The sequence below is a fragment of the Phaenicophaeus curvirostris genome, chromosome 6, assembly GCF_032191515.1.
Source record: "Phaenicophaeus curvirostris isolate KB17595 chromosome 6, BPBGC_Pcur_1.0, whole genome shotgun sequence".
NCBI classification, from domain to species: domain Eukaryota; kingdom Metazoa; phylum Chordata; class Aves; order Cuculiformes; family Cuculidae; genus Phaenicophaeus; species Phaenicophaeus curvirostris.
This window is the reverse complement of record NC_091397.1, coordinates 1050882-1065081: the sequence shown is the minus strand read 5'-3', so window position 1 is coordinate 1065081 and position 14200 is coordinate 1050882. Positions and strand designations below refer to the sequence as shown.

The window sequence follows — 14200 nt, the reverse complement described above, 5'->3', positions numbered from 1 at the left end:
ATTCCCATCTGAGGCTCATGAGGACACCAGGGGTGACAATGGTGTTACTATTGGGGACACCAAGGGCGAAACTGGGGTTCCCAATCCCATCTGAGGCTCCTGGGGACACCAAAGGTGACACTGAGGTGACAGTGGGGTTCCTATTCCCATTCCTGACTCCTGGGGCACCAAGGGTGACAATGGAGATCCCTTCCCTGACTCTGGGGACACCAGGGGTGACAGTGGGATTCCTATTTCCATCTAAGGCTCCTGGGGACACCAGGGGTGACAATGGGGATCCCATTCCCAACTACTGGGGACACCAGGGATGACAACAGGGTTCCTTGTCCCACCTGAGGCTCCTGGGGACACCAAGGGTGACAATGGGGATCCCATTCCTGACTCCTGGGGACACCAAGGGTGACAATGGGGATCCCATTCCTGACTCCTGGGGACACCAAGGGTGACAATGGAGATCCCATTCCCAACTCCTGGGGACACCAAGGGTGACAATGGAGATCCCATTCCCAACTACTGGGGACACCAGGAGTGACCGTGGGGTTCCTATTTCCATCTAAGGCTCCTGGGGACACCAGGGGTGACAATGGAGATCCCATTCCTGACTCCTGGGGACACCAAGGGTGACAATGGAGATCCCAATCCCAACTACTGGGGACACCAGGGATGACAACAGGGTTCCTTGTCCCACCTGAGGCTCCTGGGGACACCAAGGGTGACAATGGGGATCCCATTCCTGACTCCTGGGGACACCAAGGGTGACAATGGGGATCCCATTCCCAACTACTGGGGACACCGGGGTGACAGTGGGGTTCCTCATCCCACCTGAGGCTCTGGGGACACCAAGGGTGACAATGGAGATCCCATTCCCAACTCCTGGGGACACCAAGGGTGACAATGGAGATCCCATTCCCAACTCCTGGGGACACCAAGGGTGACAATGGAGATCCCATTCCCAACTACTGGGGACACCAGGAGTGACAGTGGGGTTCCTATTTCCATCTAAGGCTCCTGGGGACACCAGGGGTGACAATGGAGATCCCATTCCTGACTCCTGGAGACACCAAGGGTGACAATGGGGATCCCATTCCTGACTCCTGGGGACACCAAGGGTGACAATGGGGATCCCATTCCTGACTCCTGGGGACACCAAGGGTGACAATGGAGATCCCATTCCTGACTCCTGGGGACACCAAGGGTGACAATGGAGATCCCATTCCCAACTCCTGGGGACACCAGGGGTGACAATGGAGATCCCATTCCCAACTACTGGGGACACCAGGAGTGACCGTGGGGTTCCTATTTCCATCTAAGGCTCCTGGGGACACCAGGGGTGACAATGGAGATCCCATTCCTGACTCCTGGAGACACCAAAGGTGACAATGGAGATCCCAATCCCAACTGCTGGGGCCACCAGGGATGACAACAGGGTTCCTTGTCCCACCTGAGGCTCCTGGGGCCACCAAGGGTGACAATGAAGATCCCATTCCCGACTCCTGGGGCCACCAGGGGTGACAGTGGGCTTCCCATTCCCACTTGGGGCTCCTGGGGACCCTAAGACCGCTGGAGGCTCCCCGAGGAGCCAAACCACCACGTCCCCATCGATGCCACCACCTCGTTCCTCCTTTTCTCCTTTTCCCCGATTTATTTTTTACGGCTGGGAGCCGCTTTTCCTTTTTTTTTATTATTTTTAAATCATTTATTTTTCTTTTATTTTTTTTTTTTTGTCCAATTTGTGTCTTTTTTTTACATAAAAAGTTCCGTAAAAATTGGATAAAGTAAAATCGATCGAAGCGGTAAAATCAAATCTTATCAACATCGCGCGGGACCGCGTCCGAAATCCAGGAGACGGCCCCGGGGCCGCAATTATTTACACGAAAACAGCTTAAACCTGGCGGAACCGAAAATAAAAACCGAGGAAACGACTTGGGGGGGGGAAAAAAAAATTAATAATAATAATAATAATAATAATAATAAACCCCAAAACTCTTTCCTTACAAAGTGTGGCCGCGGCGGGGGCGCGGCTCGGGCTAAAAGTGAAGGAAACCCCCCGAAATTATCAATATATTCACATATAGGTTAAAATATGATACAGAGAACGCGGTTCGGGGCGAGAGGGTTGGGTTTTTCACGTTTTTGCCCTCAACCGCGGCGCTGGGAGAGGTTAAAACCCAAGAAAACCGAGAAAACCTTCAGGTTTGGTGCCTTCAAAATGGCGGCGGGAGGCGGGGGGGGGGTTGTTTTTATTCCAGCTCGGGATCCTCTTTGGGTTTGTAGAGGGCGCCGAATTTCTGCATGTATTTCTTGATGTATTCCTTCGTCTTGTGCTTGACGTTCTCGTTGCACTCCAGGTCCTCGGGGTTCTTGCAGTATTTCAGCTCCTTGTTCATCACGCCGTGCGTCAGCTGCGAGGGGAGGGAAGGGGCCCCGTGAGGCCTACAGGCCTACAGGCCGCCATCGCCCTCAGGGCTGCCGCTAGGCCTCAGGGCTGCCCTGAGACCATAAATACTGACGCTATTCCCTAAATATTGCCTTTATCCCATCAATATTGCCATTATTCCCCAAATAGTTGCCTCTATCCCATGAATATTGCCATTATTCCCCAAATAGTTGCCTTTATCCCATCAATATTGCCATTATTCCCCAAATAGTTGCCTCTATCCCATGAATATTGCCATTATTCCCCAAATAGTTGCCTCTATCCCATCAATATTGCCATTATTCCCCAAATAGTTGCCTCTATCCCATAAACATTGCCATTATCCCCCAAATAGTTGCCTTTATCCCATAAATATTGCCATTATTCCCAAAATAGTTGCTGTTAATCCTCAAATAGTTGCCAATATTCCTTAAATAGTTGCCTTTATTCCCTAAATAATACCATTATTCCTTAAAAAGTTACTATTATTCCATAAATATTGCCACTATTCCCCAAATAGTTGCCGTTAATCCTCAAATAGTCGCCAATATTCCTGAAATATTGCCATTATTCCATAAATATCGCCATTATTCCGCAAATAGTTGCCCTTACTCCCCAAATAGTTGCCTTTACTCCTCAAATATTTGCCATTATTCCTAAAAAAGTTACTATTATTCCATAAATATTGCCATTATTCCCCAAATAGTTGCCTCTATCCCATGAATATTGCCATTATTCCCCAAATAGTTGCCTTTATCCCATCAATATTGCCATTATCCCCCAAATAGTTGCCTTTATCCCATAAATATTGCCATTATTCCCCAAATAGTTGCCTCTATCCCATAAACATTGCCATTATTCCCCAAATATTTGCCTTTATCCCATAAATATTGCCATTATTCCCAAAATAGTTGCTGTTAATCCTCAAATAGTTGCCAATATTCCTCAAATAGTCGCCAATATTCCTCAAATAGTCGCCAATATTCCTTAAATAGTTGCCTTTATTCCCTAAATAATACCATTATTCCTTAAAAAGTTACTATTATTCCATAAATATTGCCACTATTCCCCAAATAGTTGCCGTTAATCCTCAAATAGTCGCCAATATTCCTGAAATATTGCCATTATTCCATAAATATCGCCATTATTCCGCAAATAGTTGCCCTTACTCCCCAAATAGTTGCCTTTACTCCTCAAATATTTGCCATTATTCCTAAAAAAGTTACTATTATTCCATAAATATTGCCATTATTCCCCAAATAGTTGCCTTTATCCCATGAATATTGCCATTATTCCCCAAATAGTTGCCTTTATCCCATCAATATTGCCATTATTCCCCAAATAGTTGCCTCTATCCCATGAATATTGCCATTATCCCCCAAATAGTTGCCTTTATCCCATAAATATTGCCATTATTCCCCAAATAGTTGCCTTTATCCCATAAACATTGCCATTATTCCCCAAATATTTGCCTTTATCCCATAAATATTGCCATTATTCCCAAAATAGTTGCTGTTAATCCTCAAATAGTTGCCAATATTCCTCAAATAGTCGCCAATATTCCTCAAATAGTCGCCAATATTCCTTAAATAGTTGCCTTTATTCCCTAAATACCATTATTCCTTAAAAAGTTACTATTATTCCATAAATATTGCCACTATTCCCCAAATAGTTGCCGTTAATTCTCAAATAGCCGCCAATATTCCTCAAATAGTCGCCGTTGTTCCATAAATATTGCCATTATTCCATAAATATCGCCATTATTCCGCAAATAGTTGCCTTTACCCCTCAAATATTTGCCATTATTCCTAAAAAAGTTACTATTATTCCACAAATATTGCCACTATTCCCCAAATAGTTGCCTTTATCCCATAAATATTGCCATTAATCCCCAAATATTTGCCGTTAATCCTCAAATAGTCCCCAATATTCCTCAAATAGTCCCCAATATTCCTCAAATAGTTGCCTTTATTCCCTAAATAATACCATTATTCCTTAAAAAGTTACTATTATTCCATAAATATTGCCACTATTCCCCAAATAGTTGCCATTATTCCTCAAATAGTTGCCTTTATTCCATAAATAATGCCATTATTCCTAAAAAAATTACTATTATTCCATAAATATTGCCATTATTCCCCAAATAGTTGCCTTTATCCCATAAATATTGCCATTATTCCCCAAATAGTTGCCATTACTCTCCGAAGATTTGCTCTTATTCCCTCTCCCCCAGGCTATTCCGCTATTATTCCACAAATATTAGCTTATTCTTCGAATTTTGGCTACTAGCCACCAGTTTTTGGCTATTATTCGACAAATATTGGCTGCTATTCCGAAATATTGGCTATTAACCCCCAAATATTGGCTATTAACCCCCAAATATTGGCTATTATTCCCCAATATTGGGCATTAACCCCCAAATATTGCCTATTAATCCCAAATATTGCCTATTATTCCCCAAATATTGCCTATTATTCCCCAAATATTGGCTATTAACTCCCAAATATTGGCTATTATTCCCCAATATTGGGCATTAACCCCCAAATATTGGCTATTAATCCCAAATATTGGCTATTATTCCCCAAATATTGGCTACTATTCCCAAAGTATTAGCCATTAACCCCCAAATATTGGCCATTAACCCCTAAATATTGACCATTAACCCCAAGTATTCCCTATTATTCCCCAAATATTCCCTATTATTCCCCAAATATTGGCCATTAACCCCAAATATTCCCTATTATTCCCCAAATATTCCCTATTATTCCCCAAATATTGGCTGTTAACCCCCAAATATTGACCATTAACCCCAAATATTCCCTATTAATCCCCAAATATTCCCTATTATTCCCCAAATATTGGCCATTAACCCCAAATATTCCCTATTATTCCCCAAATATTCCCTATTATTCCCCAAATATTGGCTGTTAACCCCCAAATATTGACCATTAACCCCAAATATTCCCTATTATTCCCCAAATATTGGCTGTTGACCCCCAAATATTGACCATTAACCCCAAATATTCCCTGTTATTCCCCAAATATTTGCTATTACACCCCAATATTGGCCATTAACCCCAATATTGGCTATTAACCCCCAAATATTGGCCATTAACCCCAAATATTCCCTATTATTCCCTAAATGTTGACCATTAACCCCAAATATTGGCCATTAATCACCAAATATTGGCCATTATTCCTCAAATATTGGCCATTAACCCCAAATATTGGCCATTAACCCCTAAATATTGACCATTAACCCCAAGTATTCCCTATTATTCCCCAAATATTCCCTATTATTCCCCAAATATTGGCCATTAACCCCAAATATTCCCTATTATTCCCCAAATATTCCCTATTATTCCCCAAATATTGGCTGTTAACCCCCAAATATTGACCATTAACCCCAAATATTCCCTATTAATCCCCAAATATTCCCTATTATTCCCCAAATATTGGCCATTAAACCCAAATATTCCCTATTATTCCCCAAATATTCCCTATTATTCCCCAAATATTGGCTGTTAACCCCCAAATATTGGCCATTAACCCCAAATATTCCCTATTATTCCCCAAATATTGGCTGTTGACCCCCAAATATTGACCATTAACCCCAAATATTCCCTATTATTCCCCAAATATTTGCTATTACACCCCAATATTGGCCATTAACCTCAATATTGGCTATTAACCCCCAAATATTGGCCATTAACCCCAAATATTCCCTATTATTCCCTAAATGTTGACCATTAACCCCAAATATTGGCCATTAATCACCAAATATTGGCCATTATTCCTCAAATATTGGCCATTAACCCCAAATATTGGCCATTAACCCCCAAATATTGGCTATTATTCCCAAAATATTGGCCATTAATCCCTAAATATTGGCCATTAACCCCAAATATTGGCTGTTGACCCCCAAATATTGACCATTAACCCCAAATATTCCCTATTATTCCCCAAATATTGGCCATTAACCCCAAATATTCCCTATTATTCCCCAAATATTGGCCATGAACCCCCAAATATTGACCATTAACCCCAAATATTGACCATTAACCCCAAATATTCCCTATTATTCCCCAAATATTGGCCATTAACCCCAAATATTCCCTATTATTCCCCAAATATTGACCATTAACCCCAAATATTCCCTATTAACCCCCAAATATTGACCATTAACCCCAAATATTCCCTATTATTCCCCAAATATTTGCTATTACACCCCAATATTGGCCATTAACCCCCAACCCTTGGCGTCCCCGCGCCCCCCGGGCCACCGCGGTCACCTTGCGCGCCAGGTGCTTGAAGTCCTCGGTGGTGGTGATGCGTCCCACCTTGCAGTCGGGCTTGCGGTAGGGGTTGAGGCACTGCACGATGAACTGGGACATCTGGAGGAGGGGACATGGGATCAGCCCCACCTTGGTGCCCTGGCACCATCCTAGAGGGACAACGCGTCCCCATCCTCAAGAGGATGATGAGCTCCTAACCCCGAGGTCTCCATCCCTGAGGTGACAACGTGTCACCATCCGTAGAGGGATGACGTGCCTGGAGAAGCTGTGGCTGCTCCATCTCTGGAGGTGTTGAAGGCCACGTTGGATGGAGCTTGGAGCAACCTGATCTAGTGGGAGGTGATCCCCAAGGTGACAACGTGTCCCCATCCCAACGGGGATGATTTGTCTCCATCCCTGAGGTGACAACGTGTCCCCATCTCCAGGGGGATGATTTGTCTCCATCTCTGGGGTGACATGTCCCCATCTCCAAGGGGATGATGTGCTCCCATCCCTGAGGTGACGTGTCCCCATCACCAGGGGGATGACGTGTCCCCATCCCTGAGATGACATGTCCCCATCTCCAGGGGGATGATTTGTCTCCATCCCTGAGGTGACAACGTGTCCCCATCCCCAGGGGGATGACGTCCCCCCCTCCCCAAGGTGACGTGTCCCCATCCCTCTGGTGATGACGTGTACTCGGGGATCTGATCGCCCCCCAGATCCACGTCCCCGACTCCATCTTCACGTCCTCTGCACGGGATGCTGAACCCCGACACCTGCCTCCAGCCCCACCTGGGGTCGTGTCCCCAGCGGGGGACAGTGACAAAGCCCCCCGGCGCCCAAGGAACTCACCTCTTTCCTGAACACCTCCTTGCTCTTCTTGGCCAGTTCACTCGACGTGTCCGCTTCTGCCGTCTTGGGCTTCTTGGAAGACTGGAGAGGAGGAAACAGAAGGGTCTGAGATGCTCTCCAGGGCAAGAGCTGCTCCGTGTCCTCACCCAGGTCCCCGTCTCCACCTCGGAGATGGTGTCCCTGCTGCCCACCCCTGTCCCACAGCCGGCTGGGCAACGAGCGCTTCCCCACGAGCTTCTCAGCCCGCTCCACCACGCTCTCCACCCTGGACCTGGAGCGCTTCCCAGCCTGGTCCCACAGAGCTTCCCAGCCCAACCCCGGCATGTTCCTCACCCCAACCTGGGCACGTTTCCAAGTGTGGTCCTGGTGACCTTCCCAGTCCAGCCCAGGCGCACTTCCCAGTATCATCTTGGAGAGCTTCCCAGTCCAGCCCCAACAAGCTCCTCACCCCAATCCATGGGGGCTTCCCAACATGGTCCTGGTGACCTTCCCAGTCCAGTCCCAACAAGCTCCTCACCCCAATCCATGGGGGCTTCCCAACCTGCTCCTGAGGAGCTTCCCAGTCCCAACAAGCTCCTCACCCCAATCCATGGGGGCTTCCCAACCTGCTCCTGGGGAGCTTCCCAGCCCCAACAAGCTCCTCACCCCAATCCATGGGGGCTTCCCAACCTGGTCCTGGGGAGCTTCCCAGTCCCAACAAGCTCCTCACCCCAATCCATGGGGTCTTCCCAACATGGCCCTGGTGACCTTCCCAGTCCAGCCCAGGAGCACTTCCCAGTCTCATCTTGGAGAGCTTCCCAGTCCAGTCCCAACAAGCTCCTCACCCCAATCCATGGGGGCTTCCCAACCTTCTCCTGAGGAGCTTCCCAGTCCCAACAAGCTCCTCACCCCAATCCATGGGGGCTTCCCAACCTGCTCCTGGGGAGCTTCCCAGCCCCAACAAGCTCCTCACCCCAATCCATGGGAGCTTCCCAACCTGCTCCTGGGGAGCTTCCCAGCCCCAACAAGCTCCTCACCCCAATCCATGGGGTCTTCCCAACATGGTCCTGGTGACCTTCCCAGTCCAGCCCAGGAGCACTTCCCGGTCTCATCTTGGAGAGCTTCCCAGTCCAGCCCCAACAAGCTCCTCACCCCAATCCATGGGGGCTTCTCAACCTGCTCCTGGGGAGCTTTGCAGCCTGATGTTCTCACAGGAGAACATTTCTTCCCAAGATCTCATCTCAATCTCCTCTTTCAGCTTCAACCTGTTCCGCCTCATCCGATCCCTGCGCTTCCTGATCAAGATCCCTCCCAGCTTTCTTGGAGCCCCTTCAGGTTCTGGAAGGTCTCTCTAAGGTCTCCTTGGAGCCTTCTCTTCTCCTGAACATCCCAACTCTCTCAGCCTGTCCTCGTACGGGAGGTTCTCCAGCCCTCGCATCACCCTTGGAGCCTCCTCTGGCCCCGTTCCAACAGCTCCATCTCCTTCTCCTGCTGCGGATTCCAAGCTTTAGATCCCACAAACTACCCCAACTTGGATTTGAAGGATGGAGAGAGCGGCAGGGGCGCGTTCCAGCCTTGCCAAGAGGAGCTTTGGCCTTCTCCTTCTCCTCATTGAAGCTTCCTAGCTCATTATTTTGATATAAAAAGCCCCTTTTCCAAGGATTTAACCCCGAAAAAGCCGAATCCCCGTGAGGACCGAGCCGCCCAACTCCCCTACGCCGAGAAACACCAAACGCCGAGGAACTTTTCTCGCCGGGGGAAGAGAGCGTTGGGAGCCGTCTCGGGCTTGGCCGCACATCAAAGGGCTGGAGACCAGGGCCTCTCGACATCAAAAGGGCTGGAGATGAGGAGCAGACGGATCCCCCGCCGGCTCCCGGATCCCCCCGCCGGCTCCCGGCTCGGCGACGGCGTCACCCAACCCTCCTCCGGCATCGTTGGCGAGGAATTCCTCGTCATCCCCCCCCTCCCCACCGAAAGCAGCTCAAGGAAGGAGAGATTTTTTTAACGTAGGGGTCGGGTTGGGAACGAGAAGCTTCCCGTTGAGCCCTCAAAGGATGTTATTAATTGGCGGCGCTAATTAGCTGGTTTAATTCGAGCCTTCGGAGGAGCTGGGAGGGAGGAACCGAAGAAAAAGGCGCGGAAAGAAAGGAAACATGGAAAAATAAAGCCCAGCCGGGTTGGATTAAGCCTGGGATGAAACCCTCGTGCGATTTCGAGCGGTTGGAAAGCTCCATGGGTTCCCACCATGAGCTGCTCAGGCTGCAGGGATGACCTGGAAGGGTTAAAAGAAGGGACTTTTTGGAGGAGTAGAAGCCAAATCGTGGTTGAGCGTCAAGTCTGAGGGCTGGGAAAGTCTCCGAGGGAGACTTGAGGACTTGGGAGAAGAGCCCAGCACCCGCCTCACCACAACCTCCTCTCCAGGAGCTGCACAGAGCCAGGAGGTCTCCCCTCAGCCTCCTCTTCTCCAGGCTGAACAGCCCTAGGTCCCTCAGCTCCTCCTCCTAACCCTTGTTCTCCAGCCCCTCCCCAGCTCCGTTCCCTTCTCCAGACGTTCTCCAGCCCCTCAAGGCCTTTCTTGGAGTGAGGGGCCCAGAACTGACCCCAGGATTCGAGCTGCGGCCTCCCCAGGGCCGAGGCCAGAGGGAGAAGAACCTCCCTGGCCCTGCTGGCCACGCCGGCTCTGCTCCAAGCCAAGATGCCCTTGGCCTTCTTGGCCCCCTGGGCCACCACTTTCCATGCTCTTTGGGAGCTACCGTTGAGCACAGACACATCCGAGTAGTAAATCCAGGTTTTTTCCACCTTAAAAGACCTCAAAAACTCGGTCACCCAGCCAAGGATGAAGGACACGGCTTAGTGGCTGATAGGAATGGTTGGACTCGATGAGCCAAGAGGTTTTTTTCCAACCTGGTGAGTCTACGATTCTCTACGAAACATGCAAAGCGAGACACGAGAACCTATTGATCGAGCAGATGGTCTTCGTAGGGTTTAAGGTGAAGCCACGGAGGAGCTTGGCCATCCAACCTAAGCTTGAACGTCCTACCTAAGCTTGAACGTCCAACCTAAGCTTGAACGTCCAACCTAAGCTTGAACATCCATGTCCTTCCAACCTCCCCGAGGGCCATCGTCCCACGAAACCCCTTTCTCCAAGGAAAAACCGGGTTAAAATTGTGTTTTGGAGGCGACCAACGAGCGCGGCTTCACGTTCCCGTCGTGCTCTCCCATCGAAGTCTCAAAGGTCGGCGTGGTGAGAGAGGAGCCCGCCCCGAGATGACATTCGGGGCGTGAAGAAACGAGCAGATGATGTTCAGAAGAGCGATAAAAACGCTCCGGAGGGAATAAAATACGCGACTCGGCGCCGTCGTAGTGGGAGAAGTGAGATGTCCCTCAGGCTTGGGCCACCAGGAATAGAAGCAGCAGCTGTTGGACACGCCGATGGGTTTAATCCCTTTTAGAAAAGGTGTGGGAGGAGGAGGAGAGTCAAATATCCGAGGAATGTGGTTGGAATTTCAGGGTGGAGGCGGGGAGCGAGCTAGGACCCTGTGGGAATTCAATGTTCTAGCCCTGAGCGTGAAAAAAACCCAACCTTGAGGAGATCCTGGCCAAGAAGAAGAAGATTGGAGGCTCTGAAGTGAGGAAGAACCTCGTCACGGGGAGGTCGGCCAAAGCCCCGCACTTAGGAAGGAGGCGTTGATGGGTTTGGAGAAGTTTTGGATCTGAAACTAGGGGGTTTGGGGATTCGAGGGAGGAGGGAAAGCTCAGAAGCAGCCAGATCGCGTCCGCCCCGAGGCCAAGCCCTTCAAGGACCACCCCACCCCGCTCCTCAGCATCAATATTGTCCCACAGGACATAAGAAAAGCAGCTTCTTCCCTTCCTGCTCCTTCTGCAGTTCCAGGCACCTTCAAGACCTTCAAAAAATCTGAGGCAAGAGGATTCCCAAGCCCCAAAGCACCAGCGCGACCCCATTTTCTCCTTCAGAAGACCCCGATCTTCTCTTCACCACCTTGTTCTCCTCAAAGGGATGTTCCTCAACATCACACAACTCGGTTCAGCTCTGGAATCCTCAGCAGAAGAAGGAGATGGAGCTGTTGGAGCGAGGCCAGAGGAGGCCACGGAGATGATCCGAGGGCTGGAGAACCTCCCATGTGAGGGCAGGCCGAGAGAGTTGGGGTTCTTCAGCCTGGAGAAGGTTCCAGCGAGACTTTAGAGCAGCTTCCAGGACTGAAAGGGGCTCCAGGAAAGCTGGGGAGGGGCTCTGGATCAGGGAGGGCAGGGACGGGATGAGGAGGAACGGTTTGAAGCTCAAAAAGGGGAGATTGAGATGAGATCTTCGGAAGAAACGATCTCCAGTGAGAACATCAGGCCGGGAAGCTCACCAGAACCTGGGCCTGGAAGCCTGGAACACCCCATCCCTGGAGGTGTTGAAGGCCACGTTGGATGGAGCTTGGAGCCCCTGATCCAGTGGGAGGTGTCCCTGCCCCATGGACAAGGGTGGAACTGGATGATCTTTAAGGTCCCTTCCAACCCAACCCATTCTATGAGTCAAGGCCCATTTGGAGAGCAAGTTCCATCATCTCAGATGCTCCTCACAACCCTTGTTCTCCAGCCCCTTCCCCAGCTCCGTTCCCTTCTCCAGACGTTCTCCAGCCCCTCAAGGTCTTTCTTGGGAGTGAGGGACCCAAAACTGACCCCAGGATTCAAGATGTGGCCTCACGAAGTCCATGGGGACAATCCCTGTGCTTCTCCTGGTGGCCACCCCAGGGCTGCTCCAAGCCAGGATGCTGGTGGCCTCCTTGGCCACCTGGGCCCCTGCTGGCTCACGTCCAACCAACCCCCCCAGGTCCTTCTCCTCCAGCCGCTCTTCCCCCAGCCTGGAGCTGCCCAGGGTTGTTGTGTCCCAAGTGCAGGACCCAGCGCTGAGCCTGGTGGAACCTCATCCCGTCGTCCTCAACCCATGGATCCCCCCTGTCCAGATCCCCCTGTAGATCCTCCTCATCCTCACGCAGATCAAGCCTTCCACCCAGCTTGATGCCACCAGTGGATTTCCTACGGTAGCCCTCAAATCCCTTCATCCAGATGAAGACAAGGACCAGAACTGGACCCAAGTCAGAGCTGCTCATCATCTACCACGGCTTTAAAGCACCAAACCCCAGAGGTCCTACGGTCAGCACGGCCACTACACCTTATTTTGAGTCCCTTCTGTCCTCGTGTCACCTCCCAAGTCCACACCCACCTCAGCAACGGCCCCAGGGCCTCCTGCTCCTGCTCTTCAGGACCCTCCCCACCTTCTAGCAAAGAGATGGTGGCACCACGTTTCTCTCGCCGACCCCAAACTCACCTTCATGGGGTTCTCATCGTACGTTGGGGTCCCGAGGTCCATTTCGGCTTCGTGTTCAAGGCTGGCGTCATCTCCTGGGCTGTCCCAGGTCGGAGGATCCCACTGGGTTTGCCTGGAGGGAGAGAGACGATGAGATCATCCTCCTCCTCTTCAAAATAACCCATCGATTGTCCCATCAACGGGGACATCTGGTCTCCATCAGAACTTCAAACGCGACGCGTGGCCCTGCCTCACAATTAATGAGTTTGAGAAGGTCCTCAAGCTGGAAAAGGCCATGGACCTGTTCCAACAGCTCCATCTCCTTCTTCTCTTGAACCGGACCCAGGACTCCAGGTTGGGTCTCACCAGAGCAGAGCAGAATCGTCCCCGTGTCCCTGCTGGCCACGCTTCTTCTGCTCCAACCCAGGACCCGGTAACACCCATCGCTGCCTCACCTTGAGCTTCTAACCCACCACCACCCCCCGTTCCTTCTCCTCGGGGCTGATCTCATCCACGTTGTCCCCTGGGCGTGTTCCAGCAGGGTGATGGGATCCAAAAAGAGCTAAAGCCAAGCTTGAGGAGCAAGATGATGCTTTGGTGGAACATGGTGGGACACGAGAAGCTCCTCACCACCCCGCGGGCACGCTGGGTTCCGTCTCAAGCTACGGTTGAAGTCATCGTGTGGCGTCACTGAGCTTCTGCTCGTGGAAAATAGGGTCCCACCTCCAGGCCACGTTCACGGTGGTGAAGGAGACACTTCAAGCAACCTTGATTTCCCACCTACCTGCCTAACGAGCGGCGTCTCGTCAACTACGGGCCTAGAGGTCCCAAAGAAGACACTGAGGGCTGAAGATCCACGACTCCTCCATCCAATTCCTTCACCGGAGCCATCAAACCCCACCCTGAAGCAACCTCGTTATCGCACTTACCTCGTTACCACGTGGTAGTAGTAGATCTTCCCCTCTGGATCTCGAGCCGTTTTCCAGTTGGGCGGGAGGACAATGGTTTTGGGTTTGGGAGGAGATGGTGGAGGCAGGTCCAGGAGGTTGTTGGTCACCACGAGCTCTGGCTGGAAAGGGCACAAAAAGGAGAAGAGAAAGACGTGAGCAGCTCTGAGGGTGATCGTGGAACCACCACGGAGTCGTTTGGGTTGGAAAAGACCTTCAAGGTCATCGAGTCATAGAATCACCAGGTTGGAAAAGACCTTCAAGGTCATCAAGTCATGGAATCACCAGGTTGGAAAAGACCTTCAAGGCCATCAAGTCATAGAATCACCAGGTTGGAGAAGACCTTCAGTGTCATCAAGTCATAGAATCACCAGGTTGGAAAAGACCTTCAAGATCATCAAGTCATAGAATCACC

At 50.3% G+C, this 14200-nt stretch overlaps 1 protein-coding gene across 1 annotated transcript in view; it reads right to left on the bottom strand.

The window, feature by feature from the left end:
• Positions 1–1787: 1787 nt before the first annotated feature.
• SETD2 (SET domain containing 2, histone lysine methyltransferase) overlaps positions 1788–14200 on the bottom strand; it is a 34952-nt gene continuing 22539 nt past the window's right edge. The window contains exons 16-20 of the mRNA XM_069859116.1: positions 13768–13907; positions 12860–12971; positions 7546–7626; positions 6709–6810; positions 1788–2402 (exon numbers count right to left, since the gene is read on the bottom strand). Of these exons, the coding sequence (XP_069715217.1) occupies positions 2241–2402; positions 6709–6810; positions 7546–7626; positions 12860–12971; positions 13768–13907 (597 nt within the window). The 3' untranslated portion in view covers positions 1788–2240. The remainder of the gene's footprint in view (positions 2403–6708; positions 6811–7545; positions 7627–12859; positions 12972–13767; positions 13908–14200) is intronic.